This window comes from Salvelinus fontinalis, chromosome 35 (assembly GCF_029448725.1).
Source record: "Salvelinus fontinalis isolate EN_2023a chromosome 35, ASM2944872v1, whole genome shotgun sequence".
Taxonomy (NCBI): Eukaryota; Metazoa; Chordata; class Actinopteri; order Salmoniformes; family Salmonidae; genus Salvelinus; species Salvelinus fontinalis.
The window spans coordinates 26,820,543-26,841,597 of record NC_074699.1 but is presented as its reverse complement, the minus strand read 5'-3'; the positions used below and the strand labels follow the sequence as shown (position 1 = coordinate 26,841,597).

Below are 21,055 nucleotides of genomic sequence, written 5' to 3'. Positions count from 1 at the left end.
TAGTCTCCCGGATAATAATGTTAACTCTGACAGGCGAGATAGTGGGAAAATAACATGGCAACCTGTCATTAGTGTGTGGTGACCCCCAGTGGCTCTTGACAGTACTGCTAAGGTCTTGACGTGAACCATAAATCTTGCCTGACAGCATGAGATCAGAAATAGTGGAAAAGTTTTCTAAAATCTATGAGATCCAACCATATTTTTCACACATATACTTCAACGCGCTCGTTTTGATTATTCTGAAAGTTAAATCAAAGCACAAGCCTTAATTTCTGAGTCTTACTGGGGAAAAATAAACTTTTTTGGCCTCGCGTGCCTCTGTGGCCCCGAAATTGCATCACACACGCCAACCACATTTTCAGATCAAGCATAAATTGTCTGTCTTCGCTAACGTGTTAATTCATTTTTCAACACGAACATCGTATGTTCACCCCTGGTTATTAACCTATCCAGCTAATTTATTAAGAACAAATGTATGCTTGATCTGAAAATAGGGTTTATAGGCGCTGTATGGATGGTGTCACGCATTTGGGAGTCTGGAGTCACAAAGGTCAAATTGAGCTCTAACACGTTGCCGTGCGACTTGACCCACACACCCTTATGTGATGAATGAAGGCTACTTAGATCTCCACAGCTAGTCAATGGCAAGCAGTGCTTACCCCAAACCTAAATCACAGCTCTCTAAGGCACTGCATCGCAGGGCTTGAGGTGTCACTACAGACACTGGTTCGATTTCAGGCTGTATCATTTACAGGTCATGATCGGGAGTCCCTTAGGGCAGCGTACAATTGGCCAAGCATCATCCGGGTTATGCCGTCATTGTAATTAAGAACTTGTTTTCAACTGACTTAACTAGTTATATAAAGGCTCAATTTAAAAAATATATATAGAGTCATTGGTATGCATTGTCATGTTTATTTCCTTTCAAAAGAAAATATTTCCAAACTCACTACCTATACAGCACCAACTGTTGACTGAAGTTTTGGTTCCATATAGGAACGGTAAAATGAGAAGTCCACATATGCATTGTTTACCAAATTCAACAGTCCAGACAACAGCATGCGTTTAGTTCATTTCACAGCAATATAAATAGTGCCAAGTAGCCAACAGCTTTGAGCAAAACAATGTCTGTTGAGAGCTGCCATTCCCACAGCACATATTTATATTTCCACAAACCTTTAATCAGCTCAAGGGTAAATAGAACATTCAAACTGAATTAAAAGCAATGTCAAGATAGACGTGATTTAACTTAAGATATTCATTAAAACCATGCCTGTAATATATATTACCCATCTTGCCTATAGTTTACACAGTAAAGAAATAATATACTAAACCGTAATCCAAAAGAAACTACATTTCCCCACACACCAAAAATGTAGTGTTGGTCTAATTTTATTTCCGTCAAATATTTTTGGGGACAAAATAATACCCACGGTTAGAGCCCATCTCCAGTCTGAAGTCATTGAAAAACATTCCAAGGCCCAATAATTAACTGTCCTGAGCCCACCTTAACAAGCGGTCATGAATCCAGTCCACTCATACAGTATACCTATAATTAATGCTGATTTTTATTCTCACCTTTCAACCAGCTTTGAGTGGTTATCTTCATAGACCAAACCCAAGCATGTGCAAAGAGCAGAGAAGAAAATAAAGGGAAAAAGCTCTGATTGCATTGTAGCCTGTGTTACTAAGTCAACCAGTTGTCATTGTTGATTTACTTACATAATATACACATTTTTGTTCTATAGCTGTTTGAGCACAAGATGCCTATAATGCTTTTAAAGCTGAGCGCAAGTGTTGCAATGTAAAATGAAGTACATTCAACTTGTTCAGTTCCTATTCATACGACTGAACGGCTGCTGAAGCTAATCTGTGGCGTGGCATTGTGCTCTGCATCTTCCACTAGTGGCTGCTGACTCGGACTGCAGGATCAGCTCAGCTCTGGGGAGGGTTGTCATCTTTGCTGAAGGGTTGTGTAGATCCGGGCTTCACCCAAGACAGTCCTGACACCTGCAGCCCCTTGTGATCCTCAGGCCGTCTCTAGAATAACAGACACGCATTACCACACTGGTCAGCTAGCACCATCGAAACAAATGGCCGCTCACACAGCTTGACCAATCACAGCCCTGCTGGCTCTCATTCAAGTAAAACAAGCCTCTTGGGAGTGAGCTCAGAGGGAACCCGAGTCCATGGCCCATAGCAGACAGACTCAGAGCTTTGTGTCCTTTTACATAAGTCTGAAAAGCACACTGCTGCGGTTTAGAAAACTCACTTTATGTGTGAACATCCGTTCCTTCGCCTCGTCGTGGATCGCTGGGTTCCATGAAGAGAAACTGGAAAAATTTGCATAAAAAAATAACACTTATGAGAAACAAATTCTCAAACCATTTATTGCATCTCCTTTCATATGCTGCAGGAGGTTTCTTATTGACAGCAAATAAAAATAAATAATAATAATGTTCAGATTGTTCGTGAGCTATGAGAAATGGAATTCCAGGAATGAGCTTTTCCTACTACCAACCTTATTGCATAAGGATCGTCCATCTTGGGTTGGTCGAAGAGGTGACTGTTGCATAGTTTGACGCTGTCTACCACCTTGCTTTTGAACACCTGCACATCCTTGTCGTACCTGAAAAAACAGTGTGAGGTCTACACCTGTTGTACTCAGCACATGTGACTAATACATTTGATTATACATGCAATTTGCCAGTCAATACAGTGTGAAGTGATAATTGCCCCAACCTGGCCACAATCTAATTCATTAGCTCAGAAAATTAAGAAAAACGGACTCACCACAACATTTCAATTAAACGGCAAGTCTCAACAGCCGCCTATCCCTTTTAGTAGCCGGGCATCGGCACACATTTCAGTAAATAAATGGGTCTAAATTAATTGTTTATGAATTTACCATGGACACAGCTCTGATAATCCCAGTCAAGTGCATTAAAAACATTGCTCACCATCAAAAATAAACACGTCAAATTCAAGCTCTCCATGGTGCCGAAGTGCCAAATTGGGGGTGTATGATCTGCGATAGATTTGTTATGTTTATACTGGTCACAATTAGGTTTGGTAGTCTTCAACATTTTGTGCAATAGCTGTGTGCATTAAGGAAATACACACTTGGCTCAAATAGACAGAAGCCCGTCTCTAAGCACCGGTTGTGTTCAGTGACTGAAGAAAATAAATGTATGGGCTATTAATTGAAGTTTCAGGGTACACAATAGGAACACAACAACTAGCTTGCTTGTTGACCTATATAAACTGACCCAGGTCACATACGTACGCGTGGCCCAGTATCCATCTACAGGAGGAAGAGAAGGCTTTGAGGAGAAAGTGAACAAGTACAGACTTACAGCACAGCAGCTTCTGGGTTGAGTGGTTCCATAGTGTTGATCTTGTAGAACACCGTGCGTGCATACATCAGGACTTGCCAGATGTGGTTGTGATTACGCCTTCATGTCCACAGGGAGACAATTATGATTCTCTCAACATAATGGCAAACCAAATACAACTCCAGTCACAGTAAATACACAAGTATCATAAAGGCAATCCATGGTGCATAGGTTCATCTCAGACTAGTGAAATACCCAACAGTAGCACTGCTCAAACACCAGTAGTGCACAGCCAAAGTGTGACACACCATAATGACAGACAGGTTTCCAGTGAGAATGTCATGGACAACTTTCCCCATTCAGTAAAACATATAGTGCTGTGCTCCTATAAATCCACCTTCAGCTGATAGAGACTGAGGTTTAAGAGAAGACCTTACAAGGCTGTGCCACTGTCCAGCTGAAGAAACAGGCCATGAGGAACAGAGCTGGAACAGCAGTCAGAGTAAACACTGGGCATTGATGTGACACATGCCAGTTCTAACTAAGGTACACTATAGACAGCGCCACAGCGCAACTCAGTGACAGCACTGTATCACTATTTACCACCAGAACTACAACATCCTGAGAGAACACACATATCAATCACAACATGAAGCAGTAACATCATAGATCAAAAAGTAGTAACTGCATTTAGCTTATCATGGGATGTTTAAGGCTGTGTAGTAGTGACTAGTACATGGTGGAGAAGACATTACACTAATGGAAAAATAGCAAGCCACATGTAACTGACAAACACCCATTTCCAAATCGTCCTCATTCATTTGGATGTAATGATCTGGGCATAGAAGCCATATACTGACCTCCACTTGGTGAAGGCTCTCCTGACATCAAGCTCTCCTGAAACAGGGTCCACAAGTGGGTGGAAGACTGGGATATCAAACACCACTCTCTGAATAGGGGTACAGGAGAGAACATAGTACTGTTAGAATCCTGCATAAATAACAAAACACGCATTTCAAGCCCCTCAACTTTTTCCACATTTTGTTACGTTACAGCCTTATTCTAAAATTGATTAACAACACACAATACCTCATAATGACAAAGCGAAAACAGGTTTGGAAATGAGCAAATTCATATAAAAACAGAAATAGCTTATTTACATAATTATTCAGAACCTTTGCTATGAGACTTGAAATTGAGCTCAGGTGCATCCTGTTTCTAATGATCATCCTTGATGTTTCTACAACTTCATTGGAGTCCACCTGTAGTACATTCAATTGTTTGGACATGAAAGGCACACGTGTCTATATAAGGTCCCACAGTTGACAGTGCGTATCAAAGCAAAAACCAAGCCATGAGGTCGAAGTAATTGTCCGTAGAGCTCAGAGAAAGGATTGTGATGAGGCAGATCTGGGGAAGGGTACCAAAACATTTCTACAGCATTGAAGGTCCCCAAGAACGCAGTGGCCGTCATCATTCTTAAATTGAATAAGTATGGAACAACCCACCAATACTCTTTTTAGAGCTGGCCGCTCGGCCAAAAAGAGATCAGGAGAGAAGGGCCTTGGTCAGGGAGGTGACCAAGAACCCGATGGTCACGCTGACAGAGCTCCTCTGTGGAGACGGGAGAACCTTCCAGAAGGACATCCATCTCTGCAGCACTCTACCAATCAGGCCTTTATGGTAGAGCAGCAAGACAGAAGCCACTCCTCAGTAAAAGGAACGACAGACTGCTTGGAGTTTGCCAAAAGGCACCTAAAGGACTGACCATGAGAAACAAGTCTCTCTGGTCTGATGAAACCAAGATTGAACTCTTTGGCCTGAAAGCCAAGCGTCATGTCTGGAGGAAACCAGACACCACTCTTCACCTCACCAATACCACCCCTAAGGTGAAGCATGGTGGTGGTAGACATCATGCTGTGGGGATATTTTTCCAGAGGCAGGGACTGGGAGACTAGTCAGGATTGAGGGAAAGATGAACAGAGTACAGAGAGATCCTTGATGAAAACCTGTTCCAGATCACTCAGGACCTCAGACTGGGGGGTAGGTTTACCTTCCAACAGGAAAATGACCTTAAGCACACAGCCAAGACAACACAGGAGTGGCTTCGGGACAAGTCTCTGTACTTGAGTGGCCCAGCCAGAGCAGACTTGACTCGATTGAACACAGAGCGCAGTGACACTCCCCATCCAACCTGACAGCGCTTGAGAGGATCTGCAGAGAAGAATGGGAGAAACTCCCCAAATACAGGTGTACCAAGCTTGTAGCGTCATACCCAGGAAGAATCGAGGCAGTAATCACTGCCAAAGGTGCTTCAAAAAAGTACTGAGTAAAGAGTCTGAATACTTATGTAAGCAAATACTTTCCGAATGCACTGTATGATAGTCACAAACCAATCAGTCTCAGCCACCAAAGCAGGAAAGGCTGAACAAACTAACCTTTGAAACGTGCCAAAGAAAAGTCTTTATTTTGTGTAAACAGCTGTGTTGTAATGTTACAGCAGGTCCACAAAAGTACTCACAGGACATTCACCATCAGGATAGTTATCTGGAATATACACAGTGAACTTGAAGACTCCATCCTGGTACAAGCCATGTCTGATGAAAATGACCCCGAACCACACTGGAAAGAAGAGAATCTCATGATCCCTTTGTATAGATTATGTGTAGATTATGCAGTCAAACATGAGGACAGATTAGGCTCTTACTCAATGCTGATTTGTAGGATGGCTGCACATAGATTCCAGGCAGTTTTTGCTTGATCACTAGGGTGCTGTGGGTCACAAGGTAACATGGAATTAAATCAATGCAGCAGAAAATTGATATGGAAATTAACAGCGCATTTTTCATCAACAGCTTCTCTAAATTAACTACATAACATAGTGGCCTATGCGCAAATACATCCTTCCTTCCTTCCTTCAGGTAGGCTAATCAATGATCTGACATGGTTGGATTGGTGAAAACAAATCTTACCTTCACTTATCCAGTCGCATACAGATCAGTGATTACCTCTAGCAAAGGAGGTAGGCATGAAGCATTTTAAAAGGTAGCCAGTATCCAGTAGTGTCTACTACATCCACAACCCAAAATAAAGTTTGATCTGGGGCCCGTACTTACAACTCAGCCAGCAGCGAGTACTCCAGGTAGAATGGACCGTAGGAGGCATGTGTTCCGTTGGCCAACTGGGCTGTGGTGGCAGGAGAGGCCGGCTTGGTGATGGGGACTGCATTCTTGGGGATGGAGGGAAGCTGCTTCTTCCCAAAGCTAGGACGGACTGGACTGGCTCTTTGTTGCTGCTGCTCTCCAATCTGTTCCTCACCGTCAGATCTCTGCTCAGCAGAAGAGTGAACAAAAGGCATTTAACAACTCAATATATATGTCTACGAAGTAAAAACTGGTAGCATTGATTATTACAACGAGGGGAATATGCCTAGATTGAAACCACTTAGAAAACACTATTCACCATGTTGCAGAGAACGCAGACAACCAATTTCAAGCAAGTCTGTTAGTTAAATCTACCTGCATAAACAGAGGCAAGCTCTGTTGTCGAACTACAAGGCAACACACAAACAGCAGTGGGAGCACACGTTGAGCCCTGGGCAAAGGCATGTGGTGACAACCTCACAGGTTTCAGAGAGTCTGGTCTGGCATCAGTTTCCTTGTTCCATGGGAGGTGAGAGCACCCACAGAGAGCATCCCTAAACACAGCCCGCATCATATCCCACCAATGCTAGCTCAGTGGGAAGCACAGGGGAGGAGGATAGGCTAGTTCACAGCAGGAGATATGCCAGTAAGCTAAGGAACGGATTAGCAACAAACCCATCCCTCTGCAACTAACGGAAAAATGCAGGTTAACGGACAGCACACAGTGAGTGCTATTAAACAAACCACGTTGTAGAATTATTAATGTTTTTAGGAGGCACAGAGCAATGAGTGAACCATTCATCTGACAAGGCAGGACAGAGTAGTCATACCTATGTTACTACGGGCAGAGCTACTTCGCCAATGTGACGCCTGTATGCCAAACTGGAAGTTGGTGCCTACCATCTCGCAGAAGTCATTGAGGTATGTAGGCAACAGACTGAATGGCAATAACAGCAGACACATGACAAACAGCTTTCACCCAACTGAATCTTAGCAATTAGCAAACATCAAACAAAAGTTGAGTAGTTCACCATTGCTCTGGTCAAACTACAGTTTAACATCAAATCCAAGTGGATTTCCCAGGAGCAACAGGCTCCTCCTGCAACAACCATGCATGTGTTGTGACAAGTCATGTCTGACTATAGTTGCAGCTGCAACCTCCAGAGGACTACGGCTGGGACGATACCAGTACCATGATACGCGTTAGTATAGTGGCAAGGAAACAAGAGATTTAACTTTTAGGAAAACACCATAACTTGAAACAATCAGTTGTCATCCAGTCAAATGTATTTTCCAAGCTTTAGACAATATTTTACATACAGCAGGTTATTAAAGGACCAAAGAGTTAGGTCTGCTTCGTGTCAAATATTGCAATACTAGTATTGTCACAGCCCTACAGAGCACCAGGTAGTAAAAGACAACTCTGAAACAGCCCTCTTTTGGGATGAGATTGCAAAGGCGTGTCCCTGGCAAGGAGTTGGTGAAAAGGCATGAGTAGGCCTAATGCATTATTAGAGGACACCACACGCCTCAAGCAAAACATTCCCATGCCACAATTCCAGTCCTCCAAGATTTCTCTCAAACAAAAGACAGGTGGTAACAGCAGTAAAATGCACAAAGCTCCAAGGAAGCCATGCCGTCTTTATGGGAAACCGTTAGGGGGACAGACCACACTAGGCTTACTTTCAGTGTGTGGGTGTCTCTTTGGGAACTTGTGAAGATCCTGTTTTTTTGTCTCTCTTCTCGCGTGTGTGTTGGGTGAACTTGACAGAAGTTGGCTTTCAGTGCAGAAGAGGAAGAGCGCTCCCTTACCTTGCGACCAGTATTGGTAGACATGCTCCAGAATGGGTTCAGGTTCATTACTCATGGAGGGGCAACTTCTCCGTCTAGGTCGGTCCCACAACAAGTGTTGCCTGTGCCATTCAATGGCGTCACTGAGGATACAATTGACAGAACAAATGTTACATTTTTATTAATTTAGAGTCATTTTCATACTGGTCCCCCATGACAATCAAACCCAAAACTCTGGCGTTGAAAGCACCATGCTCTACCAACAGCCACACGAGACCAAATGACTGATGAGACCCTCTACTCAACACACACAAAATGGGGCAACCTGACCTCGATGGTTGCTGAATCTGATCTGCTGACCATGCAACTGCTCAGACAGACGTGCCTCATTCATGTCATGACGTCACAGGCCTAACTGTTACAGCTCTGCCAGGCCAAGCACTTTAAACCCCACCGGGAAATAATCCAGATATACAAATTTGTGATGTCTGGTGTTAATGGTGTTTAATGGTTATTTAACATGGAGGTTGAGTGTTAGCCCAGTTAGATACATTATTTTATTCGCATACTACCAAAGAGCATTGTTATTGCCGTTGGCTACAGCAGTTGACAAGTTAGTTAACTAAGATCGTTGCTTAGCTAACTACTATGGCAACTAGCAATGTTGACATTGTATCCGTGTTTGTTCACGTGTTCCTATGCAGGCAACTAATTCTGCAAAATGACTTTGAACACATAGCTAGTTAGTTAAGCTATATATCTTATATAGTTACAGTAGCTAGTTAAATTGTTAAGATACGTCCAGATTGTTAGCTGGACGCCAGGTTTGCAATTACAAATCAAGCATACATATTCATTTGCGATGGAATCTAGCATTGTTGCTTATTATCCATAATGAAATAGGCATAGTTTACGACTCGATAAACGAACGACAAGAACGTTCACAACACAAATTTAGCAAACCAACCAGATCTGCTAGCTTGTAAGCTAACCAGCTCACGTTACTTAGCTTGAAAGCCAACGGTAGCTAGCTAGCTACTATCCAGTTGCCAGCTTACCTTCCCTGAACGAAAATTCAGACAAGTACCTGTTCAAAAATTGCCCATTTATGTGAACAATTTCAAAATCTGCGTTTTAAAGACGTTGTTACAATCACCACTGGTCAAAACAAGAAAAGTGTACCGCAACTGGCTAGCTAAGTAATCTCACAGACACCGGAAATCAATCAAAAGCTCATGATGGGCGTTTCCTATTCACCGCGAGATATTTCTATTGGCTTATAACAAAGGGTGGATAAAGTATCTGAAATATGATTCGCTGACGTTCTATCACTTAAGTCATGCTGTTATGCCGCGTTCATGTACTAGTCGGAAATAAGAAACTCATAAATGTCCGACTTGTGATTGTAGAACGCAGAACGTGTAGAGATGGGTTGGTTAGTTTAGTAACAACACCGACGCATGCGCAACTATGGGGGAAACAGACAGGGTTGGCTTCGATTGTTGACAACATGTAAACTATATTTCGTCTCCAATGCTTATTAAAAACATAAATACATGTGGTCAATGAGCACTTGTGGTCTCTCAAATACAAATACAATTGTATTGGTCACATACACATGTTTAGCAGATGTTATTGCAGGTGTAGTGAAATGATTGTGTTTCTAGCTCCAACAGTGTAGTAATATCTAACAAGTAATGTCTACCAATTTAACAACAATACACACACATTTAAAGCAAAGGAATGGAGTATATAAATATTAAGATGAGCAATGTCAAAGTGGCATAGACTAAAATACAGTAGAATAGAATACAGTATAGAGAGAGCCATGTGGTTGCGGGCAGTGCAGTTACCGTACCAGGCAGTGATACAGCCCAACAGGATTCTCTCAATTATGCATCTGTCAAAGTTTGTGAGGGTTTTAGGTGCCAAGACACATTTCTTCAGCCTCCTGAGGTTGAAGAGGCACTGTTACGCCTTCTTCACCACCCTGTCTGTGAGGTGTACACCGAGAAACTTGAAGTTTTCCAGCTTCTCCACTGCGGTCCCGTCGATGTGGATAGGGGGTGCTCCCTCTGCGGTTTCCTGAAGTCCACGATCAGCTCCTTTCTTTTGTTGATGTTGGGTGAGAGGTTATTTTCCTGGCATCACACTCCCAGGGCCCTCACCTCCTCCCTGTAGGCTGTCCCGTCATTGTTGGTAATCAGGCCTACTACTGTTGTGTGATCTGAAAACTTGATGATTGAGTTGGAAGCATGCATGGCCACGCAGTCATGGGTGAACAGGGAGTACAGGAGGGGGCTGAGCACACACCCTTGTGGGGCCCCTGTGTTGAGGATTAGCGAAGTGGAGTTGTTGTTTCCTACCTTCACCACCCGTGGGCAGCCCGTCAGGAAGTCCAGGAACCAGTTGCACAGGACGGGACCCAGGGCCCCAAGTTTAATGATGAGCTTGGAGGTTACGATGGTGTTGAATGCTGAGCCATAGTCAATGAACAGCATTCTTACATAGTTATTCCTCTTGTCCAGATGGGATAGGGCAGTGTGCAGTGCAATAGCGATTCCATCGTCTGTGGATCTATTGGTGGTGGTAAGCAAATTGAAGTGGCTCTTGTGTGTCAGATAAGGTAGAGGTGATATGCTCCTTGACTAGTCTCTCAAAGCACTTAATGATGACAGAAGTGAGTGCTATGGGGCGATGGTCATTTAGTTCAGTTACCTTTGCTTTCTTGGGTACAGGAACAATGGTGGACATTTTGAAGCATGTGATGTCAGCAGACTGGAATAGGGAGAGATTGAATAAGTCCGTAAACACTCCAGCCAGCTGGTCTGCGCATGCTCTGAGGACGGGATGCCTTCTGGGCCGGCAGCCTTGCGAGGGTTAACAAGGGGTAAATACATTATACAGTTGTTGGTTAGTTTGTGAGTTTTTGCCATATTAGCATAGAAGTGACATCAGTCAAAACACATCAAAACAAGACATGGTATCAAGAACAAGATAAAACTAGTTGAAACGGCACTAGTAACAGACCCGAGATATCAACCCAGTGAAACCCTTTGGCTATCATCATAAAGAAAAGCCCCAGTAAAGGTATCCAAAAAATGTTTATTTCCGAGGTATAACATTAAACATTAAAACCAGCAGATCGTGATAATGACATCATCCACAATTCCTACATAAAATTCCCGATTGTGCCATATTGCTGAATGGCACCAAAAATTACGGATATACTGACAATGGGAGTCGTTGACCACAAAGTGGCACAGCGGGCTGTCTCGCGCCCGCCTATCCTTTCTTTGGATTGGTGGATACATCTCATTGTTGTAATCTATTTTGAATCGTCGATGAGGGTTGTTGACGTTACCAGCCTGTATTCAATGGCAAGAGATATGCTTCTTAAAAAAAAAAAAGATATGCTACTAACCTCAAGTCATTTAATTTTTTTAACTAGGCAAGTCCATTAAGAACAAACTCTTTACAATGACGGCCTAACCCAGCCAAACCCTAACCTGGACAACGGTGAGCCAATTGCGTGACGCCCTATGGGATTCCCAATCGCAGCCTGGAATCGAACCAGGGTCTATAGTGACGCCTCTAGCACTCAGATGCAGTGCATTAGACCGGTCCGCCACTCGGTTTCCATGAATTTGCATAGCCACCTCGAGACAACTTCGATATAAAGTGTTTTTATCAAATTAGCCTGGATGTCACGTGTCCTACTTAAATCAGTACACTCTTAACTTAAGCATTATGAAACTTCTATTCGATCAAATAAACCTCAAGTCGCAAACAAGCCATATTTTTTGTTGTTGACCAAATTCAACACTCGTTGACCTCCATACAAAAACTCCTTGCTTGGGGCGAAAGAACAAAAATAAAAACACCTGCTACAGGAGACAGATTTTCTGCCGAGTCAGCTTCTTTCTTCCTCCTCTACAATGCCATCAAAACAACGTTATGGATCATGGTGAAAGTGGCCGTAACTAACAAAGGTTTGTGGTCAATGTAGTCGTTTTCATCCTTCATGTAAGAGTCAACCCGGGAGCCTCGTCATAGCCTGCTGGAGGTGTCAGCACGTGGTCCTGTGTGATGACAAATGCAGTAGTCAGAATGGATCACAGTTTATTTAAGTATTTAGATTTGTAGTGATCTTTAAAATAGTTCACAGTGGGGATCAAACTTGATCTTAATAAACACATTTTAGAGCCCAAACATCTGTAAAAAAAAAAAAAAAAAACGGTTTGGCCTTTCAGGCGATCAAAGTTTATGTGGGCTTTCTAGGACAGACCTTGGTAAGGCATTCATGGTAAGATTGTTCACATTTGATTTTTTATTGCAAAAATACCAGTATACATACAAGAAGCAGACCTGGGTTTTTTGCATTACTAGGTCGCTACTTATGACGTAATAGACCCTGGATTGCAGATGATATGTTTTGGCCAAAGAGAGGTTTTGAAACCACCGGTCGACCATGTTGCCATTCATCAGATCAAATGCAGTCTTCCATCGGAATTTTACAGTATTTCCTTTAGATGTTTCAAGGACAAAATTACATGTATTTAAGTATATTTTGTGTTGTAGTTCACAACGGTAGTGGGGACAGTAACATTAGTACTTTCTAAAAATGATACTTTAAGGATTTTTTAAATATTGGATTTTTGTGTTCAGCTCACATAATATAATTTAAGTATGCATTATGGCTAAAACAAATGTAAAAATGTGTACATGCATTTCTATAGCTTCCAAAATATGTTTTACATTAGTGGGGGAGTGCCAAGATGGAGGTGTGAGTTTCCAAACAGCACCCTCTGTCTGTTATCTAGTGTGTATATAAAGCATTGGTTGCTATGCAGTATCATAAACTGGTCTCAGAGCATTTTGTATTATTCTGTATGTAAATCAGAGATGCTACGTTTAGTATAATATGTTAGGTTTAACGAACCTTCTTTCATTTTTGCCTTCAGTAACCACTTGTTTTATGTAACCATACCAAACCTAACATATTATACAAATTTGACAGCCCCTGATTTACATCTACTATGTTACATTTAGTCTATGAGACCAAGCTGAGCTTATAGAGCAAAAACTATTTTAGGTGCAGCAGTAAAATTATCGTAGGGAATACTCAGTAGGTTTTGTAGAATATATACAGTGCGTTCGGAAAGTATTTTGTTACGTTACAGCCTTATTCTGAAATTGATTAAATCGTTTCCCCCCCTCATCAATCTACACACAATACCACATAATGACAAAGCACATTTTTTAAAGTACATTTTTGCTTACTTATAAAAAAAAAGAAGTGAAATATCACATTAACATAAGTATTCAGACCATTTACTCAGTACTTTGTTGAAGCACCTTGGCAGTGATTACAGCATTGAGTCTTCTTGGGTATGATGCTACAAGCTTGGCACACCTGTATTTGGGGAGTTTCTCCCATTCTTCTCTGCAGATCCTCTCAAGCTCTGTCAGGTTGGATGGGGAGTGTTGCTGCACAGCTATTTCAGGTCTCTCCAGAGATGTTCGATCGAGTTCAAGTCCGGGCTCTGGCTGGGCCACTCAAGGACATTCAGAGACTTGTCCCGAAGGCACTCCTGCGTTGTCTTGGCTGTGTGCTTCGGGTCATTGTTCTGTTGGAAGGTTAACCTTCGACCCAATTTGAGGTCCTGAGCGCTCTGGAGACGGTTTTCATTGAGGATCTCTGTGTACTTTGCTCTTTTCATCTTTGCCTCGAACCTGACTAGTCTCCCAGTCCCTGCCGCTGAAAAACATCCCCACAGCATGATGCTGCCACCACCATGCTTCACCATAGGGTTGGTGCCAGGTTTCCTCTAGACTTGACGCTTGGCATTCAAGCCAAAGAGTTCAATCTTGGTTTCATCAGACCAGAGAATCTTGTTTCTCATGGTCTGAGAGTCTTTAGGTACCTTTTGGCAAACTCCAAGCGGGCTGTCATGTGCCTTTAACCGAGGAGTGGCTTCCATCTGGCCACTCTACCGTAAAGGCCTAATTGGTGGAGTGCTGCAGAGATGGTTGTCCTTCTGGAAGGTTCTCCCATCTCCACAGAGGAACTCTAGAGCTCTGTTAGTGACCATCGGGTTCTTTGTCACCTCCCTGATCAAGGCCCTTCTCCCACGATTGCTCAGTTTGGCCAGGCGGCCAGCTCTAGGAAGAGTTTTGGTGGTTCCAAACTTCTTCCATTTAAGAATGATGGAGAAAACTGTGTTCCAGTGGACCTTCAATGCTGCAGAATTGTTTTTGGTACCTTTCCCCAGATGTGTGCCTCAACACAATCCTGTCTCGGAGCCCTACGGACAATTCCTTCAATTTCATGGCTTGGTTTTTGCTCTGACACGCACTGTGAACTGTGGGGCTTTATATAGACTATGTCCAGCAGCATACAACCCTGCATACTACTGCTGACTTGCTGAAGTTAAGCAGGGTTGGTCTGGGTCAGTGTCACGTTCCTGACCTGTTTTCCTTTGTTATGTATTTGTTTTAGTTGGTCAGGGCGTGAGTTGGGTGGGTTAGTCTAGGTTTTCTATTTCTATGTGGGGTTTTGTGTTCGGCCTGGTATGATTCTCAATTAGAGACAGGTGTGTATCGTTTGTCTCTGATTGAGAGTCATACAAAGGCAGCCAGGGTTTCACTGGTGTTTTGTGGGTGTTTGTTTCCTGTCTCAGTGTTTGTTCTGCACCAGATAGGACTGTCTCGGTTTTCACGGTTTGTTATTTTGTTATTTGTTAAGTGTTCATGGTTATTGTTTAATTAAACATGTTGAGCACTGGCTACGCTGCATTTTGGTCCTCTCCTTTACCCCTGGAAGAAAACCTTCACAGAAACACCCACCAAACCCGGAACAAGCAGCGTAGCAACGGGGAGCAGCAGCGGCCCAGTACACAGGACTACTGGACACAGGAGGAATGGTCTTGGGAGATCATGGACGGAAAAGGACCCTGGGGAAGGGTTGGAGAGAATCGCCGCTCTCGGGAGGAGAAGGAGGCAGCCACAGCCCAGGAGCGCTGGTATGAGGAGGCAGCACGTAAGAGAGGCTGGAAGCCCGAGAGGCTCACCCAAAAATTTCTTGGGGGGGGGCTAAAGGGGAGTGTGGCGAAGCCGGGTTGGTTACCTGAGCCAACTCCCCGGGCTTACCGTGGAGTGAGAGGGCGTCGTACTGGTCAGACACCGTGTTATGCGGTAAAGCGCACGGTGTCCCCAGTACGCGTGCTTAGCCCAGTGCGGGCTATTCCACCTTGCCGCACTGGGAGGGCTAGGTTGGGCATCGAGCCGGATGTCATGAAGCCGGCCCAACGTATCTGGCCTCCAGTACGTCTCCTCGGGCCGGCGTACATGGCACCAGCCTTACAGGTGGTGTCCCCGGTTCGCCTACATAGCCCAGTGCGGGCTATTCCACCTCGCCGCACTGGCAGGGCTACGGGGACCATTCAACCTGGTAAGGTTGGAGAGGCTCGGTGCTCAAGAGCACGTGTCCTCCTTCACGGTCCGGTATATCCGGCGCCACCTTCCCGCCCCAGCCCAGTACCACCAGTGCCTACACCACGCACCAGGCTTCCAGTGCATCTCCAGAGCCCTGTTCCTCCTCCCCGCACTCGCCCTGAGGTGCGTGCCCTCAGCCCGGTACCTCCAGTTCCGGCACCACGCATCAGGCCGATTGTGCGTCTCAGCCGGCCAGAGTCTGCCGTCTGCCCAGCGGTGCCTGAACTGCCCGGCTGCCCAACGCCGTCTGAGCCATCTGTCTGCCCAACGCCGTCTGAGCCATCCGTCTGCCCAACGCCGTCTGAGCCATCCGTCTGCCCAGCGCCGTCTGAACCATCCGTCTGCCCAGCGCCGTCTGAGCCATCCGTCTGCCCAGCGCCGTCTGAGCCATCCGTCTGCCCAGCGCCGTCTGAGCCATCCGTCTGCCAAGCGCCGTCTGAGCCATCCGTCTGCCACGAGCCGTTAGAGCCGCCCGTCTGTCCCGAGCCGTTAGAGCCGTCCGTCAGTCAGGAGCCGCCAGAGCCGTCCGTCAGTCAGGAGCTGCCAGAGCCGCCAGCCAGTCAGGAGCTGCCAGAGACGCCAGCCAGTCAGGAGCTGCCAGAGACGCCAGCCAGTCAGGAGCTGCCAGAGACGCCAGCCAGTCAGGAGCTGCCAGAGACGCCAGCCAGTCAGGAGCTGCCAGCGACGCCAGCCAGGACCTGCCAGAGTCCCTCAGCCAGGACCTGCCAGAGTCCCTCAGCCAGGACCAGCCAGAGTCCCTCAGCCAGGACCAGCCAGAGTCCCTCAGCCAGGACCAGCCAGAGTCCCTCAGCCAGGACCAGCCAGAGTCCCTCAGCCAGGACCAGCCAGAGTCCCTCAGCCAGGACCAGCCAGAGTCCCTCAGCCAGGACCAGCCAGAGTCCCTCAGCCAGGACCAGCCAGAGTCCCTCAGCCAGGACCAGCCAGAGTCCCTCAGCCAGGACCAGCCAGAGTCCCTCAGCCAGGACCTGCCAGAGTCCCTCAGCCAGGACCTGCCAGAGTCCCTCAGCCAGGACCTGCCAGAGTCCCTCAGCCAGGACCTGCCAGAGTCCCTCAGCCAGGACCTGCCAGAGTCCCTCAGCCAGGACCTGCCAGAGTCCCTCAGCCAGGACCTGCCAGAGTCCCTCAGCCCGGAGCTGCTGCCCCTTATCCCGGTGCTGCCCCTTATCCCGATGCTGCCCCTTCATTTAGGTGGGTTTAGTTGGAGGGTGGTCATTGGGCGGGGGATACGGAAGCGGGGAGTGACTATGGTGGGGTGGGGACCTCGCCCAGCGCCAGAGCCGCCACCGTGGACAGACGCCCACCCAGACCCTCCCCTAGACTTTGTGCTGGTGCGCCCGGAGTTCGCACCTTAAGGGGGGGGGTTCTGTCACGTTCCTGACCTGTTTTCCTTTGTTATGTATTTGTTTTAGTTGGTCAGGGCGTGAGTTGGGTGGGTTAGTCTAGGTTTTCTATTTCTATGTGGGGTTTTGTGTTCGGCCTGGTATGATTTTCAATTAGAGACAGGTGTGTATCGTTTGTCTCTGATTGAGAGTCATACAAAGGCAGCCAGGGTTTCACTGGTGTTTTGTGGGTGTTTGTTTCCTGTCTCAGTGTTTGTTCTGCACCAGATAGGACTGTCTCGGTTTTCACGGTTTGTTATTTTGTTATTTGTTAAGTGTTCATGGTTATTGTTTAATTAAACATGTTGAGCACTGGCTACGCTGCATTTTGGTCCTCTCCTTTACCCCTGGAAGAAAACCTTCACAGTCAGTCCCTGGATGGGAGACCAGATGCTGCTGGAAGTGGTGTTGGAGGGCCAGTAGGAGGCTGTTATGTGAATTCTATCAATGTTCATAAACTGAACTTCAATTAAACTGCTCATTCTGTTACCCATAATTTGTAAGATACTGGTTGAAATGAAACAGACAGAGTCCCAGCTACAATAGCCAAAATGTTTATTCACGAGGACGTCCCAGTCCGTTGTACAAAACCATCCATTTTATACAGGCTCCTTACGCACATACCTTCACACACAAACAGTAGGTATCCTACGCACATACTGTATCACTACCCAGCCGATAAAGATTAGGGAAACCGTGAGAAGCACTCCCTGCCCTCTCCTAAATATCTCAGTGGCCCCTAGCCAAGGTCGGCACCGAATTTTGCTCAGACAGTCTATGTTTAAGATACTACAAAGACATAGTACAGATATATTGTTTTACCCTAATTCTGACTGAAACTACACACATCATTTAATATAATTTTACTGACTAAAACTACACACATCATTAACAATAATTTTATGTTTCTAATCAATTTCATACAATTATATTGTTTCAGGGTGGAATATTCTAATCATTAATTTAAACATATAAATTCCATTAACAATCCACCCTTAATGACTAAATAATACACACTGATACATCAAACACTATATGGAAACATAAATGGTATACAAGAATAATCCAAACCAATACATGTATGTTCATTCGATATTCATCAATGACTGTTATAGGCCTATATCCAATTATAACGATTCCTGTTAGGATTTTTATTACAATCTTCATAAAAAACAGTCTAAACATTAAAAATAGACTCATCCAACATTGGCTCCTCGTAGTTAAAAGAAACGGAGCCATCTCCTAGGCCTGGAGGTCTGTATTCGTCATCCTACTGGCCGGAGCTCGGAATCGGTCAGTATCTCACCATCTGTTGCGTCACTGACCTCTCCAGAGTCCTGGTGATCAAACCTCTCACACATGGGACCAAACAACATCCACACAGAACCAAAACACTCATACAGGTGAAAGTTGCCCACAACACAGTGATTATGACCTTTTTCCATTTCCCAAACACCCTGTCAAACCACTTTGTTAGAGAATTATCCAGCCCAGTGTTCTCTGCTAATTCGTGAGCTAATGTGGTTAAACCAGCCAGGGCCTTAGTCACTGATCCGTCTGGAGCTGTGTTATTAAAAAATAAATGTACAGCAATGAACCCCAATCATTCTACATACCCTGCCCTTTTCTGCCAATTAACATATCGAGAGTCAGTCTATTTTACCAGGTCATGAGGGAGGTGGCGGATAATTGGTCAGAGAATCCCTTTACTGCATCCCCAGTATCATTCACGAATCTCTGTTGATTATAATAGATGTCATTAATCCAATCCACATTTTTATTTATTGTCAACCACCAAAAGAACGTAGTGGTAAAGTCTTCACCTATTTGATTCATAGCTTTGTATTAATCTGTAACTTCCCTGAGGATGCCAATAGCATCCATCTAGACAAAGCTACTCCCCTCCTGGTCAAAACTCCTCCTGTGCCTACTTTAGCCTCCTATAACAGGCCTCTGATGACTAACTCGTACTGGTTGGACCAATAACACCGGGGCGAAAGTGCCTATCCACCCTTTCTGGTAGTTTCTGTCGTATGCATCCTTTGCTAGTACGAGCCCACCCTACATCAGTTATAGGTGCTGTGAGGTTAAGAATAGTCTCCTGTACTTCCAAACCTAAGTCAGTCACATTAACGATTACCTTTCAGCCATTAAAATCATCTAAGTTCTCGGTGCCATTCTTGTATCTATAACACTGGTACTTATCAGGAGTTAAAGTGAACCGAGGTGGGTTGGCCGTGTACTTCAATCCGGCCAACCCAATCCCTGTAAAGTTATTTGCTTTCCTAGGGAATTGTTTAATATTTACCTTAAATCCGACATCTTGATCTTCTTTGACTCCTTATTCTGTAAGACACTCATCAGTGTATTATATCATTTATCTTTTACTTCTTATCAATGACAATGGCGTCATATAATTAGTACCGGCAGGTGGTGGATCTGGATGTATCAGAAAGGTTACCAAGACTATGATGCAGCTCAGAGCCCCTACTCTTCCCAAAAACCGCCAACCCTCTCCTGCCCTTAGTCGGTCTGCTAGGTACCACTCCATACTCACACTTCTAGGAGCACACACAGTGATGAACGGTCGGGATAGGAAATCTTCGTTAAGGAGGTAACCCCCGGACCCTGTTGGTACTCGGTTCTTCTCCTAACTCTGTGTGTGATCAGCAGTGCTTATATGGGTACGTACCTTCTTGCAGTGGGTAACATGGACCCAAGTGAATCTCTCAGCTGTTCTAATGGCAAAGGCGTGGTTTAACAGAACCTGGTATGGGCCTTCCCAACGGGGCTGCTTCCAGTCTATTCTCCTCAGGGACTGGATCCACACCCAGTCTCCTGGTTGGATTGAGTGAGTAGAAACCAACCAAAGTATTATTGTACTACTTCACTAGCTCAATAAAAAACAAATTTCTAGAAACAAGAAAGGAATTGAACATGTATTGATGTCAACCAGTTTGTTTAGCCAGAGAGTATAGATAATATTTGGTTTAGCTGAATGTGAGAAGCTAGCTAACTAACTTAGCAAACATTGTGGCAGGACATAGCTAGGTAAATTATAAACAATGTAATGCAAAAAATATAAATGTGGCTAGTGTACAAAATCTCAAATTCATCTGTTGATAAGTGATAGTACTCTGCACAGATAACACGAGAATAGCTAATTTTGCATTTTGATTTGTTTGGCAAAGTAGAGGAGCAGACATTGTTGTTTAGCTAGCTAGCTGGTTTATGTCCATAAGACCGAGTCTCCTGTGATGAGGAACCTAGACTGTAGTCCTACTATCTTTGCCTACATGACTCCAACAGTCCATTGCCCCCCATAATGGATCTTTCTGTATCATTGACCTTTTGATGGACTACAGGATAATTGAATGGGTTGATTTACAGGTCAGCCATAGTAGTACGGCACCCCTGGAGCAAATTAGTGCCTTGCTCAAGTGCCCATCGAAAGATGTTTCACCGTGTCGGCTCAGGTAATCAAACCAGATACCTTTCTGTTACTGGCCCAACGCTCTGCTGCCCACATTTCACTTAATTTAATTTCACGTTTCACATTTGGAGCACATTTCACTGCACCTATCCGGTATTCAGTATGTGACTTTTTATCCTGTCAAATCCTTTAATGAAGTCACGGTGATTGACAACTGACATTGAGTGCGGAGTCGAGGGACAAATTCATGTTTCCAGAAATGAACCAAAAAAATGAAATAAAAGTCCATAGGAGAAAGTATTTTTTGGAGGTGTGATGCACAGACTTGGTCCAGAGAGGTTGACACATCCAAGCCTCTTGTTTGTAATCACATTGTTTTATTTTTGGTCCACGCTTCAGTAGCCATTGCTGCTTGATGATGATTGATTGATTTGCTGACAATTAAACTTAATTATG

General features: G+C 44.6%; 1 protein-coding gene across 2 annotated transcripts; it reads right to left on the bottom strand.

Moving 5' to 3' along the window:
* Nucleotides 1–899: 899 nt before the first annotated feature.
* On the bottom strand, nt 900–9,513 carry LOC129834647 (AKT-interacting protein-like). 2 transcript variants are annotated; one of them, XM_055899831.1, is made up of 10 exons: nt 9,328–9,513; nt 8,291–8,412; nt 6,452–6,663; nt 6,043–6,107; nt 5,857–5,957; nt 4,196–4,284; nt 3,357–3,455; nt 2,522–2,629; nt 2,273–2,333; nt 900–2,040 (listed from the first exon to the last, which is right to left on the bottom strand). In XM_055899831.1, exons 2-10 carry the CDS (start codon nt 8,336–8,338, stop codon nt 1,936–1,938), a joined length of 888 nt encoding a protein of 295 aa, XP_055755806.1. In that variant the 5' UTR covers nt 8,339–8,412; nt 9,328–9,513; the 3' UTR covers nt 900–1,935. The 2 variants fall into 2 exon arrangements, with proteins under 2 accessions (XP_055755806.1, XP_055755805.1); XM_055899830.1 differs by having other exon boundaries at nt 9,357–9,513.
* Between the last annotated feature and the right edge of the window lie 11,542 nt (nt 9,514–21,055).